The following is a 23873-nucleotide window of genomic DNA, read 5'->3' on the forward strand; positions in this document are numbered from 1 at the left end:
GAGTGTGGGCGGGAAGAAGGTCACCGCGTGGAGGGACACCGGAGCACAAGTGTCAGCTATCCATGCTTCCTTAGTGGACCCCAATTTAATCAACCCAGAGATCCAAGTGACGATTCAACCCTTCAAGTCCAACTCTTTCAATTTGCCTACAGCCAAGTTGCCTGTCCAGTACAAGGGCTGGTCAGGAATGTGGACTTTTGCAGTCTATGATGATTATCCCATCCCCATGCTGTTGGGGGAAGACTTGGCCAATCATGTGAAGCAGGCCAAGAGGGTGGGAACAGTCACCCGCAGCCAGGCTAAACAAGCCGTGAGGCCTAGCTCTGTTCCGGAAACTTCTATCAGAACCCGGTCAGAGGTGATGGACCCGGACCCCAGGCCAATGTCTGCAACAGCAGTAGTGGATCCAGTCCCAGAGACCCAGACGGAACCAGTCCCAGAACCGGAACCAGCTGAACAACCAACACCAGACCCCGTGTCAGCACTGAATCCAGTACTTGCAACCTCAACACCAGAGGGCCCCACCGAACCTGAACTGGCAGCAGCCGATAACCCTACCCAAGAGGCTCAGCCGGAGCCTGAATCCCAACATAGTGCACCAGCGGAGAGCGGTTCACAGTCAACAGAAGCAGCTCCATCCTCTATATCGCTTCCAGAGGGACCAAGCCTAGGTCCACAATCCAATGAGGAACTGATGTCTCCAGCATCAAGGGAACAGTTCCAGACTGAACAGGAAGCAGATGAAAGCCTCCAGAGAGCGTGGACGGCGGCACGGAGCAACCCACCGCCTCTCAGCTCTTCTAATCGATCCAGGTTTGTTGTAGAAAGAGGACTTTTATACAAGGAAACTCTTTCTGGGGGACACCAGGAAGACTGGCATCCTCAGAGACAGTTGGTAGTTCCAACTAAATACCGGGCCAAGCTCTTGAGCTTAGCCCATGATCACCCTAGTGGCCATGCTGGGGTGAACAGGACCAAAGACCATTTGGGGGGGTCATTCCACTGGGAGGGAATGGGCAAGGATGTTTCTACCTATGTCCAGTCTTGTGAGGTGTGCCAAAGAGTGGGAAAACCCCAAGACCAGGTCAAAGCTCCTCTCCAGCCACTCCCCATCATTGAAGTTCCATTTCAGCGAGTAGCTGTGGATATTCTGGGTCCTTTTCCGAAAAAGACACCCAGAGGAAAGCAGTACATACTGACTTTCATGGATTTTGCCACCCGATGGCCGGAAGCAGTAGCTCTAAACAACACCAGGGCTAAAAGTGTGTGCCAGGCACTAGCAGACATTTTTGCCAGGGTAGGTTGGCCCTCCGACATCCTCACAGATGCAGGGACTAATTTCCTGGCAGGAACTATGAAAAACCTTTGGGAAGCTCATGGGGTAAATCACTTGGTTGCCACTCCTTACCATCATCAAACAAATGGCATGGTGGAGAAGTTTAATGGAACTTTGGGGGCCATGATACGTAAATTCGTAAATGAGCACTCCAATGATTGGGACCTAGTATTGCAGCAGTTGCTCTTTGCCTACAGAGCTGTACCACATCCCAGTTTAGGGTTTTCCCCATTTGAACTTGTATATGGCCGTGAGGTTAAGGGGCCATTGCAGTTGGTGAAGCAGCAATGGGAGGGATTTACACCTTCTCCAGGAACTAACATTCTGGACTTTGTAACCAACCTACAAAACACCCTCCGAACCTCTTTAGCCCTTGCTAGAGAAAACTTACAGGATGCTCAAAAAGAGCAAAAAGCCTGGTATGATAAACATGCCAGAGAGCGTTCCTTCAAAGTAGGAGACCAGGTCATGGTCTTAAAGGCGCTCCAGGCCCATAAAATGGAAGCATCGTGGGAAGGGCCATTCGTGGTCCAGGAGCGCCTGGGAGCTGTTAATTATCTCATAGCATTCCCCACCTCCAACCGAAAGCCTAAGGTGTATCATATTAATTCTCTAAAGCCCTTTTATTCCAGAGAATTAAAGGTTTGTCAGTTTACAGCCCAGGGAGGAGACGACGCTGAGTGGCCAGAAGGTGTCTATTACGAAGGGAAATGTGCTGGTGGTGTGGAAGAGGTGAACCTCTTCATGACCCTTGGGCGTATGCAGCGACAGCAGATCCAGGAGCTGTGCCCTAGCTACGCGCCAACGTTCTCAGCCACCCCAGGACTGACTGAACGGGCATACCACTCCATTGACACAGGTAATGCTCACCCAATTAGGGTCCAACCTTACCGGGTGTCTCCTCAAGCTAAAACTGCTATAGAACGGGAGATCCAGGATATGTTACAGATGGGTGTAATCCGCCCCTCTGAAAGTGCATGGGCATCTCCAGTGGTTCTAGTTCCCAAACCAGATGGGGAAATACGTTTTTGCGTGGACTACCGTAAGCTAAATGCTGTAACTCGCCCAGACAACTATCCAATGCCACGCACTGATGAACTATTAGAGAAACTGGGACGGACCCAGTTCATTTCTACCTTGGACTTAACCAAGGGGTACTGGCAGGTACTGCTAGATGAATCTGCCAAGGAAAGGTCAGCCTTCATCACACATCTCGGGCTGTATGAATTTAATGTACTCCCTTTCGGGCTGCGAAATGCACCCGCCACTTTCCAAAGACTTGTAGATGGTCTCCTAGCGGGATTAGGAGAATATGCAGTCGCCTACCTTGACGATGTGGCCATATTTTCGGATTCCTGGGCAGACCACCTGGAACATCTACAAAAAGTCCTTGAGCGCATAAGGGAGGCAGGACTAACTGTTAAGGCTAAGAAGTGTCAAATAGGCCTAAACAGAGTGACTTACCTTGGACACCAGGTGGGTCAAGGAACTATCAGCCCCCTACAGGCCAAAGTGGATGCTATCCAAAAGTGGCCTGTCCCAAAGTCAAAGAAACAGGTTCAATCCTTCTTAGGCTTGGCCGGTTACTGCAGACAATTTGTACCGCACTACAGCCAAATCGCTGCCCCACTGACAGACCTAACCAAAAAGAAACAGCCAAATGCTGTTCAGTGGACCGGAAAGTGTCAGAAGGCCTTTAACAAGCTTAAAGCGACACTCATGTCTGACCCTGTACTAAGGGCCCCAGACTTTGACAAACCGTTCCTAGTAACCACAGATGCATCCGAGCGTGGTGTGGGAGCAGTTTTAATGCAGAAAGGACCTGATCAAGAATTCCACCCTGTCGTGTTTCTCAGCAAAAAACTGTCTGAGAGGGAAAGCAACTGGTCAGTCACTGAAAAAGAATGTTATGCCATTGTCTACGCTCTGGAAAAGCTACGCCCATATGTTTGGGGACGGCGTTTCCACCTGCAAACCGACCATGCTGCACTAAAGTGGCTTCACACCGTCAAAGAAACTAACAAAAAACTTCTTCGGTGGAGTTTAGCTCTCCAAGATTTTGATTTCGACATCCAACACATCTCAGGAGCTTCTAACAAAGTGGCTGATGCACTCTCCCGTGAAAGTTTCCCAGAATCAACTGGTTAAAATCGTCCTTGAGATGTGGAAAATATTGTTAGTCTTTATGTACTTGGTAGTATATTTAGAGATGCATGTGTCTTATTAACTCTGTTTTCCTAGAGCTCCAGGAAGAAATCCCAGCCAGTGTTTCACCCTAGCTGAGATTTGGGGGGCGTGTCATAAATATAAAGGGAAGGGTAAACCCCTTTGAAATCCCTCCTGGCCAGGGGAAAGCTCCTCTCACCTGTAAAGGGTTAAGAAGCTAAAGGTAACCTCACTGGCACCTGACCAAAATGACCAATGAGGAGACAAGATACTTTCAAAAGCTGGGAGGAGGGAGAGAAACAAGGGGTCTGTGTCTGTCTGTAGTCGTCTTGGCCGGGGACAGAACAGGAATGGAGTCTTAGAACTTTTAGTAAGTAATCTAGCTAGGTATGTGTTAGATTATGATTTCTTTAAATGGCTGAGAAAAGAATTGTGCTGAATAGAATAACTATTTCTGTCTGTGCATCTTTTTTGTAACTTAAGGTTTTGCCTAGAGGGGTTCTCTATGTTTTGAATCTAATTACCCTGTAAGATATCTACCATCCTAATTTTACAGGGGGGATTTCTTTATTTCTATTTACTTCTATTTTTTATTAAAAGTCTTCTTGTAAAACACTGAATGCTTTTTCATTGTTCTCAGATCCAAGGGTTTGGGTCTGTGGTCACCTATGCAAATTGGTGAGGCTTTTTATCCAACATTTCCCAGGAAAGGGGGAGTGCAAGTGTTGGGAGGATTGTTCAGTGTTCTTAAGATCCAAGGGTCTGGGTCTGTAGTCACCTAGGCAAATTGGTGAGGCTTTTTACCAAACCTTGTCCAGGAAGTGGGGTGCAAGGTTTTGGGAAGTATTTTGGGGGGAAGGACGCGTCCAAACAGCTCTTCCCCAGTAACCAGTATTAGTTTGGTGGTGGTAGCGGCCAGTCCAAGGTGTAATATTTTGTACCTTGGGGAAGTTTTGACCTAAGCTGGTAAAGATAAGCTTAGGAGGTTTTTCATGCAGGTCCCCACATCTGTACCCTAGAGTTCAGAGTGGGGGAGGAACCGTGACACAGGGCATGGCTTAAGTGACTATTTTTTTACATTTAGTCTGATTAGAAAATCAAATGCTACATTCCTGTTTTACATGGTAAGGGACAAACCCTGGTTTCTTTGTTGGATTAAGGTGGAAGAAGATGTAAGGAGCATTCTTTATCACCACCTTAGCACAGAGACAGGATTTCTCATCAGTGATTAAGAGCACTAAGAGGTGGGCCCAGCTAACATTCCCATTCCTTACACCCTGGCCCAAAGGGACTCTGATGAGCCAGCAGAGGTCTGGAATGGCTAGACTTCCAGCTGGCATGCGCTGACCAGTGAATCTGAACATAAGAATGGTCATACTGGGTCAGACCAAAGGTCCATCTAACCCAGTATCCTGTCTTCCAACAGTGGCCAATGCCAGGTGCCTCAGAGGGAATGAACAGAACAGGTAATCATCAAGTGATCCACCCCCATATCACCCATTCCTAGCTTCTGGCAAATAGAGGCTGGGAACACCATCCCTGCCCATCCTGGCTAATCGCCATTGATGGACCTGTCCTCCATGCATTTATCTAGTTCTTTTTTGAACCCTGCTGCTCCAGTAAGGTACACCTGACAGTCCACTGATTCCTCCATGTTCCAATAGCAGGGTAACTGGAAGCCTGCACCATTCCACTCCCTTTGACAATTGCCCCAAACAAGGGGGTGATCTCATTCAAAGTTTTTAAAAAATGAGAAAAAGTGATGCATGACAGCAAGAGATGGAGAAATCCTCTTGTAAGCCTGGGTGTGAACTCACCTGCTTCTGGGGTTGTGTAAATAAAGGGCTCACTCCATCCACTCCAATAGCTTTTGGCAAGAATTAATCGGCATCTCACTTGAAACTCATACTCTGTGTTCGACTCCAGGATGTAGTCTGTGTGTGGCCCTCTTGTCACATTTATGTCCCATTCTTTCATCTAAAATTGACAAACAATATAACTTTCCAAGCTGTACTAACTAGCCTCATGAAATTAGATATTCTTTCAGAAACATGTCCTGGCACCTATTAATAATGTTATAACAATCCCTGCCCAAGTGGCCTAGCCCTGAGGGAGTAGGCCCCAGCCTCCCTAGAGTGCCTAGGAGTGCAGGATCAATGTGGGCACTGCTCCGTGCCTTAGCCTAGAGCTGTGTTCATGGCCAGCTCCTCATACCAATGTGGAGGGGGGCGTGGCCATGGCCCTCTGTCCTCCTTATCTGTTCTGGCTGGGTTTGCACCTCTGGGGGTGTCAGGAGGAAGCAGTGCTCCCCCAAATGGAGGGATTGGGATTGTGCCCCGTCCCTCTGGCAGGGTGTGAGGGGTGGATAAAATTCTCCACATACACCCTGGCCCTTTTGCACGGTCAATCAGAGGCGGGGCACAATAGAGACCTAACAAGCTGATGTTAAACTGACCTACAAAAGCAGTCTCATCTCTTAGGGATCTTCTACATGGGACATTATACCAGTATGATGGTGTGAATTTAATCTGCAATAGTTATTCTGGTATAATTCCCCTGGCGGACACTCTTATTCTGGTATGAGTGGCTTTTCTAGCTCAGTTGGTCATTTTGGAAGTGATTTAAATTAAACTGTAACACTGGGAAATATCTTGAATATTGCGTTAATTTTCCTTTGCTTAGTATAGGGTTTATCTAAAGAATTCTGCAAGTACAGAGGTAAATTAATTTGAGTTACAAAGCAATGCAAATCTGCACGTGGCAGTGAGTGGGTGTTACTGAATAGTTCAGTTGGAGCCTCTCCCTTCCAAATTACCTGTTCGAATCCAGCCTAAATTACAAATGCCCTAATGTAGTTAGTAATCTCATGGCTGTTTGAGAGTGTATGTGAAGCGACGAGGTGGTCTCAGTCCAGGTGTGAGTGGACAAGTCCACACACAAAACCAACATCACTAATTGACTCCTGGTAGGAGTTTCAGTGGAAAATCTTAGAGTACCCCTCAGAAGAGGTGTCTCTAGGTTAGGTTTGATGCACACAAACAGGATAGTGCAAAGAAGCTTTCACCATCCTGCCACTGCTGTACCTGTCTGAATAAACAGAAGACTTCAGTCTCCAGGATTAGTAGCTTTGCACCTTTTACAAGTACTTAGTTAATTTTAAAATGTTTTAAAAACAACCCCTCCAAATACCCTTGTTGTTATGGTGCTATTATGTCTGTAAGGAGGATATGCAATCGCTTGCAAATCCTTGTTTCATAGACGTCCTCCTCTCCATATTTGAATACAGCAAATGACTGCATGGAAAAACGCCAGAGAATTGGTATCAATAATCCAGCCCAGCAATCTTTCACGCAGGGCCCAATTCTGCTCCCACTGAACGTAGTGGGAGTTTTGCCATTGATGTCAATGGGAACAGCAGCAGGCCCATGTTATGTAGTCGGAAAAAGGGTGCCTCACATGCCAAGTTTGGTCTGCCAGTGCTTTGTATCTCTCTTCACAGTATACGTTCTTCATGGATGTTTGCTTTTTCCAGCGGAGCAGGGTTTTCGGTGCTGAGCTGTCTGTAGTTTCAACATTTGTGACAACAGGTGTAGCTGGTATCACTAGAAGAGAGACAAAAGAATGGTGAATCTATTCTGAGCCCATGAAGAAAACGGTGCCAGTCTATCACTGTTAGGCTCTGCTATAATGATTTTTTAATACACTTTACTACAGAGGAGATCTGTTTTCTCCTGGGAGAAATATATCTTGATTTTTCAGTTTAACCTGCTAAAAAGCCCCGTCAGAGAAAAATCGCTGGACAATTTCACTGTCAGTTAAAGATAACTCTCCATTAATCAGTTTTATACTTTCATTAATGTACACTGGGAATTTAAAGTTGGAACTAACAGACAGGCAGTATGAGACTTGCTGTAATTGGAACGTACTACCAAATCACAGGCTTTGTGAGCCTCAATGTCAAAGTACTTTACTCAAATCCAGCACATCGCAAAAAACTAAGGAGAGAGCATACTGACCAGTGAAAGAATATTGATGGAAAATACTACAGACCAACCTGAGAAGAACAAATAAGAGAGGGCCATAAGACAGTGTATCAAAATGTACATCAGCAGCTGGTTCCCTAATGTTAAACAGCACTCTATCAATTTATCACCGATGCGCTCAGAAATCTTCAGTACTGCACATCCATCTAGATGTAGATTTTATCACTTTGTTTAGGGTTTATTTTAGTTCATACATATTACAACCTGCTTTCAAAGCCATTACTGAGATACCACATGTTACCTAAATCCTCAAGGTTAACTTGCAGATGATCCGAATGTGCTGTGCCTAGGTCGTTTTTGGCTTGGACCCAAATAGAATACAGTTTGCCTCCTTGTAATTTGCTCAATGAAACGTTGAGCGATGCATTTGAAGGAAATGCTTTCTCCTCCTCTGTCTGTAAACTAAAAAAGCAAAAAGCACCGGGGTAAATTCCGGGCCCCATTCAAGTCAATGGGAATTTTGTCATTGACTTCAATGAAGCAAGGAAAGAGACAGCACAAAAGCCAGTTTAAACCAATATAATTTAAAAACAAAAATCCGCGAGAATGGGGATGGTAGGGCCACCACATTGTTACAACGGTTTTGTCAGTCTTATCTCCTGCTGCAAATGCAGCCCAGCAGCTCATTTAAGATCAGTGGTATGATAATAAATTGATCCTCCTGCACTGTGGCAGTCTCCTACATTCCCGAACAATCCCCAGCTGGTCACCCAGACCAAATAGGACGACTGTCGGGCTAGTGATGCCACTTTTTTCCTTAGCAATATATACCATTGCCAAATTGATACTGTTGTAGTAGCCTCTTTTCCTACTACTTCATTGCATCATAACCCCATTATTTCTCATTTTGCCATCCATGTCCAGAATTCTAAACAAAAGGAAAGACGGTGATTTCTCATTCACTGGATACTTTTTTGTGAATCTTTGTACTGACAGTGTTGTTTTTTCTGAATAAAATAGAACCTGGTGTATTTAGTTTTCATGGATCTACTTAGAAAGGTCCAAATTGACAGGTGAGAGCTAAGCAATGAGGAAGAATTCTGCAGTAAACACTACAGTATTTTAGCATTTATTTAAATTGTTGCTTTACTGTCTCAAGACATTGTGGTAGATTATAGCATCTCAAGACCTCTTACAGGGCTGGTTAAACAACTTGATACGATCTCTGGACAGTGGGTCCTTACTGACAAATAGAAACATATACATGCCATACATTTGAGGGTGGGAGCTTTACTCTATATTTCCTTCCTTTTCCACCCCACCCTTCTGTTTCTGACTTGCCTATTTCTCACTTTCCAATCCACAGTCTTTTGATTAATCTGCGGGAGGTCAGTTTTCTCTCTGCTGTTAAGTTTCATGAGTATGTGTACGCTATCGAAAGAGGATGGAACTCTAGAGGGCTGGGTTCAATTCCTGGCTCTGCCACAAACTTCCTGTGTGACCTAAGGCAAGTTACTTAACCTCTCTGTGTCTCATCTGTAAAATGGGGATATTATTTTCCTTTTCATCCTTTATCTGTCTTGTCTGTTTAGATTGTAAGATCTTTGGGGCAGGAAACTATCTCTTGCTATGTGCATGTCTACACTATAATTGGAGGTGTGATTAAAGCTAGAATGAGTATGCCTACCCAAGCTGTAATCTAGCTAGCACAGCTAAAAATAGCAGTGAAGACACAGTGGCATGGACCCCAGAGCCGGCTGTACAAGCCTGCCTGGAACTCTGGGTACGTACCAGTAATGCTAGCCTGCAACGCTGACTGTGTCACCGTGTCTTCACGGCTCTTATTACCTTTGCTAGCTAGAGTAAAGATACAGTGCAGATGTCTGCACCAGAGCTGCAATTGCCCCTCCGATTTCAGTGTAGCTATACTGTGTTTGTACAATCCCTAGCACAATGGGGCCCTGATCTTGTTGGGAAGGCTAAGTGTTACAGATAATTAATGCTGTCTAGCACCTCCCAACAGAGCACGGGGCCCTTTTCTCCCACTGTCACTACTCCAGTTTTACAGAGGGGTAAGTCCATGGAGTTCTATGAGCATGAGATACGTCGGCATACAAGTAACATAACACAGTGATGGCTCAGGCCCATTGAGTAGAAAGCTGGCTTTTGTTTTACATTCTCGGTTTAGGTTTGACTAGAAACACATGCTCAACTATGAGCCAAATAGCACTGATTAGACAAGTAATTACAACACTGAGCAGAAACCTAGGTCTTAAAAGATTTAAATCCTAAACACCACCTCATTTGCGTTAAGTGAGAGCTAGCCATATACACAAGGCAGTTCACCTGAAGAGATCTGTAAGGTGGTGTTCTAGAAAGTGTAACTAGGACACTCTGTCTTTCCAGTCATCAAAACTAGAACATTTATATAATCGTGCTTGGTTTGTGGCTGCCGTTACGCTGACCGCATACGATTAGACCGCATAGTCATACTGGTACTTCAGGTTACAAGAGCTCTCCAGTCTTAACCATTGCCCCCAATTAACCTAGTTTGTTCTGCTGTTTTCTTTCCATACCATTAGCACTTTTACCACAAAGCACACTAGCAAGTGAGAGAATCAGTGAGAGCCTCTTGCTTTTATTCCTTTGAAACACTCAGAGCTACATTCTAAGCCCTGCAGAGAGCCCTCTACTTCAATTGTTCTTGGTTTTCAACTAAACATGGCAAGAAGCTGTCCAGGCAGGACTTACCTCTTCAGGAAGAGAATGTAATTAGTACTTAGGTAGGTGTACTTCCCTGCATCCCAAGCACAAGTGAGGTGGTCTGAATGTTCATAAATGACACAAGTTAAATTGGTCGGACTGTCTGGTGGATCTACAAAGATAGATTATATGCAAATGTACGTCAGTTAGGTAGTTAATGGGCAGCTCATCCAATGACTGGACATTTAGACATTTGAAACTGTAATGTCCTATAGAACCTAAACATAGGGCTCTATATCTTTGAACAGAAGTTATGAAGACGTGCTGCATTTTACCCATAATTGTTTGATACCAGAATCAGATGATTGTGTTATTCTGTGCCTTTCCATAGTGGGTTTTAGCTGAAATTTTAAAGTAAACTCCACTAGTATTAATGAAATTAATCTTCCACTGGGCTGGGATGCTGGAACTCATTGTCCTAAGGATGGAGCTTGCAGGCTGCAGGCAGGGCATTCCTGGCACCTATGGGATTCACTCTGCCAGAAACACACTTAAAATGTGAATCTGGGCCTTAGCTGACAGTCCAGATAGTCTTCACTCAGTCTTAAAGCTACAGCCACCAGGGAAACGTAATGTGTTTTCTCCTCTAATTTAGAATGTTAATGAGCCAATTTAAGCCATGTCAGTGTGTGGCCAGATACCACGTGGATGGGCATCTTGGCATTTATTTGTTAGAAAGATTTATCACCTCCGTGGGGTAGATCAGTATTATTTTACAGATAGGTACAGTGAGAAAGGTAGGCATGAAGGGGCGGGGGACAGCCTGTCAAAAGCTCAGAGGCGGTGGCCAAGGATCTGAAAGCAAAGACTGCTCAAACTCTATTAATCCCAGGCCAGATGTGTGACTTCCAGCACACTCAAGCAGACACTGGTGGTAAATCCAGCTGTACTGCTATCTTACGGCAGCTCTCCCGCCAGCAGAAGCGTTCATGTGGCTGCTGCAATGAGGGGCTCTGGAGTGTGGGGAGGGATTTAATGTTACTCAAAACAGTATTAAAAATTTTGCAGCCACGTCTGCATAAAATGCATGGATTTGGAAAGGAAACCATCTCATTCCCAACTCCTTCCACACTCTGGCTGCCCCATCTTCCTCCTCTCAACTCCACATGTCAGGGTACCCATACTAGTGATTGTGTAGAAGGAAATAAACTATGGCACATCAGTTTGCCTCTCTGTGCCTCAGTTTTCCTGTACGTAAAATGGGGATAATGGTAGTGACCTCCTAGTAAAGCGCGTTGAAATCTACCACTGAAAAGTGCTGTATAAGAGTTAGGTGGTGGTATAGCCTGGAATGATGCACAAAGTCGCTTCTGTTACTTGACTCAGGGAGTTCAATAGCTCCTTGCCATTTGGGCAAGCACATGACAGGACGAGGATAGTTTCAGTGTCACGTCCAGATACCTGTACACTGAATATGCACTGAAGTTGCTACTAATGACGTATATCAGCTGACTTCAGTTACAACATAACTTGCTGGTTAACTACAATATAAGTGTAATTACTAATAAGACCCCAAACCTTTTATTGTTAAATAAATAAAATAAAAAATGTAAGTTTCACTTTTCAACTGGAAAAAATACCCGCACTGCTTTTGTGTGATTGAGGGGAGGGGAGGCATCTAAAACTATTAAAAGGTCTAATACTGTAAATCTGAAAATAGCCTGCAACCCCCAAAATACTAACACTGTCTAGGAAGGAATAACAGTTTACACCATCTTAAATGGGATGAAGTAGAATTAGTGGGGAAACCATCATACACACAGCAAATTACTTACGTCCTGCAGAAAACTGTGTGCCACATACTACCATATTTGCCGCTTTGCTGGGACACTTGGCATAACACAGGACAGTGGAATATGGTTTCCTGAAATCATGAAGCTGAAGTTGCACTGTAGTTTTGTTTATTGTTGTTAATAATTTGTCTTCTATATGAGTTTTATTTAGTATCATGTATAACTTTGCCATTTGGCAGTTTACCGTAGAGTGGCAATTTATAGAAATGTTCAAACCCATCTGAATGACTGGAGCTGGCTCTATCCACACGTATCCAGAGCAGCGAACGTTTATGACACCTGTGAAAGCAGAATTGGATTAAAATAAGGCTCTGGTTGCCTATTGAAATAGAAGAAGCAAACGTTTCGGTTATGCAGCACATTTGGCTGCACTTCTTTTTGACGAGTCAAATGATTCCAGTGGACGCTGCTTAAAACCAGGCCTTAATGAACGAGGTCAGACCTAAGTCCAACAATTGTCCCTGGTTTCTGCAGTGCTCCAGAGTAGCGTCCTGAGCGGAACTTCTACACCCACTTCAGGTATAGGTTAGACAATGGAGGATGTCTGTTGATTTTAGTTATGAACCTCCCTTGTAAAGCACTTTGAGATCTACTGAGGAAAAGCATTATATAGGATTTAAGTGTTGCTTTTGTTAAAATGAATAAGGCAATCAGTATAATATCCCTTGTATTATTTATTTGGATACTAAGTGTAACCTGTTTTACCCTGCACCTGCAGTTTCAGTTTGCCACAGATTTTTGCACTGAGACTGTGTGAGAAATACATGTTTGAAAACATAAGTGCTCGGGGCTGCGAGCTCCTGCCAGGCAGGGTGGTGGTGTGGCTGGCTCCGGCCGGGTGGCAAGACTGCCTGTCCCGCTACTCTGAGCGGTATGGTAAGGGGGTGGGGAGCAGGGGGTTGGATAAGGGGTAGGAGGTTCCGGGGGGCAGTCAGGGGACAGGGAGCAGGGCGTGGTTGGATGGGGCGGAGGTTCTGGTGGTGGGGGCAGTCAGGGGACGGGGAACAGGGGACGTTGGATAGGTGTGGGAGTCCCGGGGGGCCTGTCAGAGGGCGGGGGTGTGGATAAAGGTCGGGGTGGTTAGGGGCAGGGGGTCCCGGGAGTGCGCGGTCAGGGGACAGCCTTGTCCGGCCCTCCACACAGTTTCGCAACCCCGATATGGCCCTCGGGCCAAAATGTTTGCCCACCCCTGTGCAAAGCTATTGATAGCTAATGAGAGCTTAGAGTTTAGATCACAATGTCATGCTAAGGGGAACATTTCTACAGCAAATCAGTGGCTGTGAAATCCTGGAGTACAGAAGCCCTGCCTTCCAGACCCTCTAAAACAGGGGTCCCCAACGCGGTGCCCGCGGGTGCAATGGCACCGGGGCAGTTGTCTGCGCCTGCAGGACACCGCGCCACCGAAATGCAAATGGCTAGTGAAGCAAAGTGCTAGTGAAGATTAGTAAGGATGTCAGAATATGGCTCCATGGCCAGTATTTATCAATGATCATAAACTTAACTGGCAGCACCAATTAGCATGGGGTGGCTTCGCTGCCACCAGGCCTCCATATGAGGCAGCATGTAGCTGACCCAGGAACAGACTGGGAAGCAGATTTTGACTCTAGAGTCAGTCGTATTCCCAGCTCACCCAGCTGTGACAAAGGGGGAGAGGAAAGGTAATATATATGTGATCTATCATACATCCTGTAGTACACTGACTGGTTCATTGTGGGCATGAAGCCAAGGTTCCACCTGTGTGGGAGGGGGGAAACACAGTGACTCGATACATGCTGTTCTCCCTTCTGCACAGCTCTCACTGGTACAGGTCACGGTGCAGAGATTAAGGGGGTGCCTCATCCCCAATGCCCCCACATTCTCCTGTGAAGGCACATAGAACCTGGCCCTCTGAAATGTCAGCAGTATGCAGTAAGAACTCAGATAGGAATCACCTGACTTCACAAATTTCAGATTGTGCTTTAATAATGACTATAGGGAGATAACCTTTTAGAAACAGATCTGAGCTAGAGCAAATATAAGTGGATTAAGGCAGCTCCACGATAGAAGCACAACGGCCCCTTATGATCAGATTACAGCTCTGCACCAGAGATGACAAATTTAGCTTCTGAGTGATATCAGATGTGATCTGTTCTTCCTGGAAAGGCGTGGCTGCCTTGAAACCTCTGACTTCTAAAATGTGCAATAAAACGAGGCATATCTATATGTCTGTAGGTGGCAAACAGCTAATAGAAGGCCCCAAAATAGTTAATATGTTCATTTTATTTCAACTACATTCATTTTATACTTGGCGGTTTATCAGCTCTGTGTTCCATTATGTTAGCTGAAATGTATTTATTTCTCTAAGACACAAAACTACACTAACTATTGTTCCTGAATTCAGCACTGAGAAGTGGGGGATGGAAGACAGACTATACCTCTGTAAATCCAGCTGAAGAGTATGTGGAGCACCACTGCCACCTTAAATCTCCCCATGGCCTGATTGATCCGTGGCTGACGTCAGTGGAAAAGCATGGCCTCTGAAAAAATGAAATTAATATTAGACCTTTCTCACACTAAACAATACAATTCTGAGACCAGGTTCTAAGACGAAACAAAACTAATAACAGGAAAGGCCAGTATCAGAACCTATAATACACAAATGTCATTGGTCCTGCTAGTTTCTGGATCTGTACACACTGCTATAGCTCTGGTCCTACCTAACTTCCAGACCTACAGAAGGGCCTAAGGCAATTTTCCAGATCTACAGCAGCAAAAATTGAAAATGTTGGTCACAGTAGGATGAATCCTTAGATGCTGCTAAATACAGTGGACCAAATTCATGACTGGGGCAATTCCATTGAAGTTAATAGGGGTGTGAATTTGGCAAGGCATTGCTTAGAGCTGGTTGAGGAGGCAATATTCAGAGATCTGAGTTCCAGGGCTAGGGTTTGCTAGAGAGGAAAGTATACAGAAGCTATAATGTGGAATCTTATGTCTTTCATGGTGAGTACCTAAAGTAGATATGGCCTGATTTTCAGAAGTGCAGACCACCCACAGCTCCTGTTTTTAACTGGCTCCTTTCTGTCAGTTAGAGAAAAGGAAAATGACTTGCTGTAAGGTGGAGCACTTGGTTAATTTGCCTGCTGGTTATGACTTTGTTTCTCATTTTTCTATTTCTCTTCTTTCTTCTGCTTTGTTTTGAAGATAGATTTTGACTTCTTAAGAAAGATGTCACATCTACCGCAAATTCACTTGAGTACTTTCTAATTAGTACTTTCCTGTGACACTTTCTGGCACGTTCTGATGGTGAAGGGGATTTTTACCCCCAGTAATCTTCAGACACCCACGTCCCCTTTGGTAGGGAGACAAAGTGATTTTTACCCCTCCTACTCCTGACCTATTGTGCAGGTGCCATCAGGCTCTAGAAGATTTAGATTAAGCCTCTGAAGTGCCTAGTAATTTTGGGTGTCTCTTGGAGCCCAACTTGAAACACTTTTAAAGTGGGCAAAGGGTGGGTACTCAGCACTTTCTCCAAATCAGGCCCCTTCAAAGTAGTCTCAAAGTTGAGCACCCAAATTCACTAGTCACTTTTGAAAATCTTGGCCTTAAGCCTCACTGCAACCTGATTGCTCTAGATCAGTTTTCCCCACTCTGTAGGCGTGCCTCCCTAGGGGGGCGCGGAAGAATGTTTGGAGGGGTTGCGGTGAGAACTGGGCCAGCCCCTATGGGGGGTGGGAAGGGAGCACCTCCCCAGTCCCGACTTGCGCCCAGTCCCCTCTCCAGCACTCCAGCTCCAGCCCCACCCCCAGTCAAGGTCCTGGTGTCAGGTCCCGGCCCCATCCATGGCCTGGCCCCGGCCTCAGACCCCAGCCTTGGACCCCGGCTGCAACTCCCACTTCTGGCCCTGGCCCCACTCCTGGCTGCAGCTCCATTCCTGGCCACGGCCCCAGCTGCAGGGCCAGCCCTAGCCTTGGCTCCCAATCCTGGACCTGGCTCCCAGAGGGTGCGGATAGATTACATTACGGATAAGGGGAACGTGGCATAAAAAGTTTGGGGACCACTGCTCTAGATGCATCTCTGCCAGCATTTGCAAGGACTTGGAATTTTTGAGCCTTGTAAAGATCTAGAGGTTTGATGTCCAGTCCCATGGAGGAAGAAATAGACTGGGCCTGGAAATATATCAATGTTCTGAAGAGAGAGGCAATCCACTATGTACATGCATTCTTCTCATGAATTCATGACATGCATGGATTTTGGATAAACTTATTTTCTTGGTAAAGCCATCCAGAGACATCACTTCCTTGTAGGCTGCTGGTACTCACCACTTGAAGAGCTCGAATCTGAGCTTGGTTAGAAACAAAAGGAATAGGTGCAAAAATGTGCTGTACCCCTCTCTGCCCTCAGGGCATCAGAGCTTACACCATGTATTGCTACCTGGCATGGCAGAAATGGGACCGAATCTGGCTCTGAGCTGGGTGTGTTATTCCAGGGATATTCGGTAAACTCAGCACCATCTGGGTGACGTGAAACTTAAGAATGGCAGGAGCCCAGGCTCCATCCTCATTAAGCCCTTCTCTCTCTCTATCCACAGCTACTCCTCGCCCAGTGCTAGTCCCTATCTCCTCTCTTTGGAGCCTAATAGGAAGGCTGATCAGTGGCCTGCAAGCCCTCCCCTCACATTCATTCCGGGTCTTCAAGGGCAAGGTTATCGCCCCTTTACTGTGCGTCTAAAAGGCATGCTGAGTAGAAGCCTCCTTAGCCTGCCCTTGTCAGGGGGTTGTCTGATGAGACAGCTGTCCCCCAATCCTGGGAAGGTCTTTTAAGGACAGGGGGTGTTTGGAAGCCTCTCTTCCCTTTATCAGGCAGCAGTGTGGCAGGAAACTTCTGCATTCGTGGCTCCTGGCTGTAGAGTGACTCTGGGAGTCATCATCAGCAGGAGTAGTTTGCTTCCTACCCCATTTGGGTGATGGAAATGGGTGGCTTCCAGCTCCCTGGAAGACTTTTTTGGTAGGATGGCAAGAAACAGAGAGAGCTACCAGAACACTCTCCTCCCTCCCACCCCTTCACTCCAAGCACAGAAGACGGGGCTAACTGCTGTTACTTTGAAGGCTCCCAGCAGGGAGGGAAGACATTCCCCAAAGTCAAGACAAGAAGGAAGGGGGAATGGAGCTCTTCCCTGGATGATTTCAGACATATGGGGAATCCAGCAGCCTGTTAGGCAGAGGTACGTGTGTGCCAGGAATGGATTGGAGGGTGAGGGTGGACATACCCCAAAGCTTAGCCCAGGCTCAAACCTTTTTGCAAGCCTGGGTTGAATTTTGGGGGTTGTTGTAATCATTTTTACACAGCCCTAGTTTTCACATGTGTGCTTATGTAACCCACACACTTCCTGCGTGTAGTGTTCTGTCCCATCCAGTGGCAGAGACCACTCAGAGAGAGAGAGAGAGAAAATGAGTTTGCTCTACAGCCTTGGCTAATAGCTAGTTGACTTTTAGCTCATGCAGTAGAGGCTCATGCACTATGCTCTGGAAGTCCCCGGTTCGATCCTGCTGACGACCAGGGTCTGTTGAAGTTACATTTCATGAAGCACATTCAATCTTAAACCTGCAGATGAATCTGGGTTAACGTTCATGCATTTATTTGATTGTTGTGTCTGTCTAAATCAGCACAGGCTTGCAAGTCATTTCTTGTCTAGACGCACTAGTATCTCTTCTCTAGTTCTGGTGTGGAACCATTCAACTGCACTGAGAGGAACCTGTCTATAATTATGTACCACAATGGACTACCATTTAAAAATTCACTATTTAAATAAAACATTAAACGTTAGCTAAATTACAATAATTCAAAAACAAACTAATGGGTAAAGGGAGAGGATTAAAGGGTCAAAAAGACCAATGGATGGAACATGATTTCTGAGACCGCAATACTTAATGGCAGTAGGAAAAGGACCTAAGGAGATTTAGCCTTGCATCAAACATCTGGAAGCATACATTAGAATAAAAATGGCTCCAAATATCACAACATTCCAGCTAGTAGCAAGCTCATAGAATCAAGGTGCATCTTCCCACAAGAGCAGATCTGCAGAGGAAATATACTTGGAAAGCTCCAGTTACAGATGAATAATCTTCCTTATTAGAAGCAGTGCTAGAGACTTCAATGGGACTATTTACATGCATAAGATTATGCAAGGGGTAGTCAATTATTTTTTGTCAAGGTCCAAATTTCTTGCTCAAGATATAGTCAAGGTCCAGACTCCAAAGAAACGTTTTTCACACCACAACAATCTTTCTCAATTTCCTAATGTTTGCCAGTTATATAGAAAAGAAATCTGATATATTTCATATTTACTGTTTGATAGCCATGAGTTAGGCTTAATTCAGCTGTTAAGAAAAATGTCTTTCTGATAATACAAACATCAGCCTATTACAAAAATCTCTCCCCCCCGCCACCCCTGAAACAATAATGATGATAAGTAAATAAAAAGATTTTGCGGTCCGTTCAATAGCATCTGGTGGTCCAGATTTGGCCTACGGTCCACCTATTGACTACCCATATGATGGGAGCTGTAATTGTTTTCCTAGGTCTCTTCCATTTATAATGCTATTAGATTGGTTTTACCTTCCCCTAACTTGTGCAGGATTAATCACTCTGGTATTTTTCTCTAGGGCGTCATCCAGCCTAGTTTTAAAAGTCCCAAGGGTTTTCTACTTTTCTCCTTGAGAAACTAGCTTATCACTCTCAGGAAGTCTTCTCTAATACCCCATCTCAATTTTTCCTTGCTGAACTCGATCCCTTTACACCTAGTTTTAATCCCTCCATACCACCCTGTCCCTGACCATTTTCTCTCTTATGAACCCACAGCCCTCCAGAGAATGCCAGAAATCCACATGATATTTCGCAGTGCTGGACTTTTACATTGAGACCCAAGTTAGATGTAACATGGGTAAAATCAGAGAATTCTCGATTGATGATGCCTCTGAAGGGGCTAGACTATGAAATATCTGGAGCTGGTGAAACTTGGCACAGCCATGCTTATTTTTGATGGGTATACAAGCATGACTGATGGGCAGGGCTGAAACCTCTTCCTGGGATACCACATCTATTTTGGAGGCTATCTGCACATACACATTAGCTACTCAAGCACAACTTTGAGGCACATGAAAGTATGCTGCTGCAGCTGGCTCTCTGAGGGGAGTCAGCAGTGTTTCTATTTTGTGAGGCTATGCATTTGTGGATCTCAGTTCAAAACTGAGCTCTAGGAGATACAGGATTGGCACTAGCTGAAGGTCAATGATCGCTCTACCCCGCTGTTTAAACTGGTACTTAAGGCTATAGAAAAATGATCAAAAGTAGATATTGCCAAATAATATTTTTAAATAATCCCAATGATTTGAAAAAATATATATATTTCCAATGGAAATAGTAATTCTTCAACTGCTGTACATAGTGATCTAGAATACATATCTAGAATGTCTAATGCATAACAAGAATCCTGGTATTTCTCCTTGTATTGCCTTTGCCACAGTGTCCTAAGATTTTCCTCTGTGTTGGAGATGGCAAAAATACTTCATAGTCCCTTTCATCAACTTTCATACTCTCTCTCCTTATCTGATCTGGTACATTTTATTTTAACACCCTACCAACATCCTGCTACGTTCCTGCAAGTTAAAAGAAACAAATAAAAAACACACTTGCTTTGAAAAAGTTCTTCTTTCAGAAGAACTTTCTAACCTCCAGCTGTAACATTTAGATCAGGATTTCAAACAACACCTGATTTGGGAGTTATTCAAATTTACGGTTTTATTCAAATTTATAGGGGCCACTTGCAAACTTTAGAATCAGATGCAGGCTTGGAATTTGAACATCCCAATAATTTAGAAGTATCTGGCGCTGGAGATTCGATCCCATCTCTACTAAGAACTCTGACTACTAAAAACCTCTTAGGCCAGGAGTGGGCACACTTTTTGGCCCGAGGGCCACATTGCAAAACTGTATGGAGGGCCAGGTAGGGAAGGCTGTGCCTCCCCAAACAGCCTGGCCCCCGCCCCCATCAGACCCCTCCCACTTCCTGCCCCCTGACTGCCCCCCTGAGAACCCCCCGCCCATCCAACCCCCTCCTGCACCTTGTCCTCTGACCTCCCCCTCCTGGGACCCCACCCCCTATCCAACCCCCCCTGCTCCCTGTCTCCTGACTGCCCCGACCCCTATCCACACCCCCGCCCCCTGACAGGGCCCCAGGGACTCCCACACCTATCCAACCCCCCATGTTCCCTGTCCCTTGACCACCCCCCCCAGAACCTCCGCCCCATCCAACTGCCCCCTGACAGGCCCTCCCAGGACTCCCACACCTATCCAACCGCCCCCTGTCCCCTGACTGCCCCCCAGGACCCCTCACCCCGGCCCCCTTACTATCTGCTCAGAGCAGCATGTCTGGCAGCCGTGTCGCCCAGCCCAGAGGGCTGTCCGCATGGAGGCATGGCTGCGGGTGAGGGGGAACAGCGGGGGAGGGGCCGGGGGCTAGTCTCCCCAGCGGCTGGCATTAGGGGGTAGGAAGCAGGGCAATTGCCTGGGGCCCACACCACAGGAGCCCCCGAGAAGCTAAGTAGCTTAGGCTTCTGCTTCAGCCCCAGGTGGTGGGACTCAGGGCCCTGGGTTTCAGCCCTGCATGGCAGGGCTTAAGCTTTCTGCCCTGGGCCTGAGTGAGTCTAACACTAGTCCTGCTTGGTGGACCCCCTGAAACCTGCTTGCGGCCCTCCAGGGGACCCCGGACCTCTGGTTGAGAACCACTGACTTACAGCAAATAATCTGGACAAAGCAGTTGTACCGTGTGAAGCATGTTTACAGAAAGCATGAACAAGAAAGCAGTAAAATACTCAAGCCTGCTGCTAGCAGCTTCAGATATAAACAACAAAATCTTATCAAAGTTTTGAGGAGTTTGGTTATTTTTTTACCTTGCCATCTGTCAGGACATTGTTCCATTTCTGTAGTCAGCTCCTTGATTTCTCTACTCCCTGCTACCTCACAGCATTTTAAAGAGGCTGGGACAAATTCAGAGTTCACTGCTCTAACAGAAACTACCAGCAAAACCCTGACCTACATTACTGATCACTCAAAAATAGCTTATTGTTTCCAGTTTGACAAGTATCTTTGACTCTGAGTCATTCTGTGGGAAAACCCAGCACCCCTTAAAGAAACAGTCTCATTTTTTCTCTCGTGGCTTTTTGGAAAAGTTTATTTTTAAATTATTATTAGTCAGGGTTTTTTTTAAAAACAAAAACAAACAAACAAACAAACATTCTCAATTTCCTAATGTTTGCCAGTTATATAGAAAAGATAATCTGATATATTTCATATTTACTGTTTGATAGCAATGAGTTAGGCTTAATTCAGCTGTTAAGAAAAATGTCTTTCTGATAATACAAACTTTCAGCTTTCAGCTGCATCAAATTTAATCACATTCTATTTCTGCCCCTATTTCCAGGCAGCTTATGTGTGAAATGTACAGAAATGTTCCTAATATTTACCTTACAGCATTCCACCAGTCACATCCCTCCATCCCAAACTGCTGCCCTTCTCACTTATTTCCTAAATTGAATTTATTACAGAATTTCCCCCTCTTGTTGAATGTTTTAAGAAGTAGATTCCCAGGATGTCTAATATTATATCCCAATGCTGTGATTAGGAATAGATTCTGACCACAACTTTAAAATATGGGCCCCTAATGTGGGCACCAAACCTGCTTTCAGGTGTTCATGTGGACAGTTGGATACACAAATGCCATTTTTACCATTAAAACATGAGATTCTGACCATCCTATTTGACAAGTGAGTTCATAGTATTGCCTGTAACCTCTGGCCCTGTCACTTAGGTCAGTATAGAACAGTGAGCTCAGTATTGTGACAAGCACCTTCATTCCTCTACTAGAGGGAAAAGTACACTTCACCCCAGAAAGCCCAATTTTAATTGGGCTCTAGTCTGGTGAAGTGCAGTAGGTGAGAGAAGTGGTGCCAGGTGGAAGGGTGCAGCAAAGCCCACCCCCAACTCCTACTCCAGTCTATGGACTACAGTCCATTCACACCACAGAGGCAGCCACCAATGGATTCATTAGAAGGCGCAGAGTTCTGCAAGGAATGCTCCAGGCAAAGAAGAATTGTATGGCAAGAATATCCTCTTTTGAAGGAAGAGGGCTGTAAGAGATGTCCCTGAAAGGTGAGACTTTCTCCAGAAAGTTACCTAAATGGAGGAAAAAGTGTTTCTGCCGAGGGCTGTTTTACAGGTGTTGTTCTCTAGAAGAAATGAAGAAGTCCCTTAGGGAGATCTCTTGCTCCCTGTAGCCCTAGTATGTGCTTTCCAGTAGATGCCCTATCTCTTAAAGTAGGGGAAGGAGAAATCAGGATTAAAAATGAAGTCTCTAAAGCAATGGTAGACATTGTAATCTGAGACATTGCTTGTTGTATGTGGCATTAAGGCAAAAAGAGCACGTAAAGGGTGATGTGAGTGTTTAGAGGGTCCCATTAACCTAGATTACTTCTCAGCAGATTTTCTTCAAAACTTTAGCTAGTCTGGATAAATACAGTCCTGCTCCTGAAGAACCTTTATGGATTCTAGGAGGCATAGACCTATACAAGGCAGTTCCCTAAAAATTCTGTTGTGAGGGGTGCTCCTTTTAGGGGAAAGGCTGCTGGCTAGGACCCCACTAAATCACAAGTGAGGGCTGCTGGCTAGGACCCCACTAAATCACAAGTGATAAGGCCATCTGGTCCCAGCAGGGTAGAGTTGAGGCAGGGTGCGTTGGCAACAAAAGCTAAAGGGAGGAATTTAGGTCTGTGAGGCAGGGTTTTTACTGGAGATTTGGGTTCCACATCAACTGGGTCTCCAAACATCTGAGAACAACATCTGAGAACAAGTGATACCTGATCTGAACCCCCTAGGATTGCAGGGAGAGAGGACCTAGATTTGACAGGAACCTGAGGATTGGGGTGAGATGTTTGAGGATTACATGAGCATAATATTTTCTCAATCAGTGACAGATTTTTCTCCACTATAAAACACTTTTAAAGAGGTGGCTTCTTTTCTCACGACAAGTTTAAGAGTTAACCTCAGTAGCTGTGTTAACCTCATTAGACACTGTAACCACACAAAACATTTACCACATTCTGCTAGGGTGGTATCATTTTATATTTGCAACAGTTTAAACAGAAATAAAGCTCACCTAAAAAGAGTCTCTGGCTTATGGAGCACCACGCACACCAGCACCTCTTACTGCCTTTAAACCGACCAATGCTTTTCATGAAAGTGAGGGTCAGGAAGCGAAAGTGGCCAGTCTTAGGGCCCAAGCCTCATCTAATGTAACTTTCCATTGACTTCAGTGGAACCAGGCCACTTTACACCAGCTGGGGATCTGGCCACTAGTCTTTCAAAAAGAAATATTTTAGTTTAATGTTCATGAATTATGTTTAGGGGACCCCAGACTGACCAGCTGCTTATCTTCCTTTGTTGCTGGCCAAACTCACTACCTGCCCACATGGTCTCCTATGTCATCATGATGGGGTAGAGCCATTTTCTCATCAATGGCTCTCCCTTTAAAGATAATTAAAGCAGCAGAATTACATTTTAACACATGCGGCATAATCCATTCATTCTTAGCCCTGTTACCTATGTCAGGGGTCAGGGCTTGCAGCGGAGTCAGTCTCCTGGCAACCCTACAAGCACAGCTGGCCTGCAGCAGACTACCTGATTGACTGCACCATCTGACTGGTCAGGAAGGGCAGCTGGCTGGCTTTGAGCCCAGCAGTAGCTGGCTGGCTGCACAATGTGTATCATGCCTGTCCCTGCTCCTGCTTGTTCCAGTTT

The 23873-nt window shown here is 45.4% G+C and overlaps 1 protein-coding gene across 1 annotated transcript in view; it reads right to left on the reverse strand.

Annotated features, from left to right (window-relative positions):
• The window catches only part of IL23R (interleukin 23 receptor), a 44776-nt gene extending 23693 nt beyond the window's left edge, over nucleotides 1-21083 (reverse strand). Inside the window, exons 1-7 of the mRNA XM_073357405.1 lie at nucleotides 20972-21083; nucleotides 14456-14557; nucleotides 12024-12320; nucleotides 10237-10360; nucleotides 7787-7947; nucleotides 6959-7104; nucleotides 5320-5479 (exon numbers count right to left, since the gene is read on the reverse strand). Of these exons, the coding sequence (XP_073213506.1) occupies nucleotides 5320-5479; nucleotides 6959-7104; nucleotides 7787-7947; nucleotides 10237-10360; nucleotides 12024-12320; nucleotides 14456-14513 (946 nt within the window). The 5' untranslated portion in view covers nucleotides 14514-14557; nucleotides 20972-21083. The remainder of the gene's footprint in view (nucleotides 1-5319; nucleotides 5480-6958; nucleotides 7105-7786; nucleotides 7948-10236; nucleotides 10361-12023; nucleotides 12321-14455; nucleotides 14558-20971) is intronic.
• Between the last annotated feature and the right edge of the window lie 2790 nt (nucleotides 21084-23873).

This window comes from Lepidochelys kempii, chromosome 8, assembly GCF_965140285.1.
Source record: "Lepidochelys kempii isolate rLepKem1 chromosome 8, rLepKem1.hap1, whole genome shotgun sequence".
NCBI lineage: Eukaryota > Metazoa > Chordata > Testudines > Cheloniidae > Lepidochelys > Lepidochelys kempii.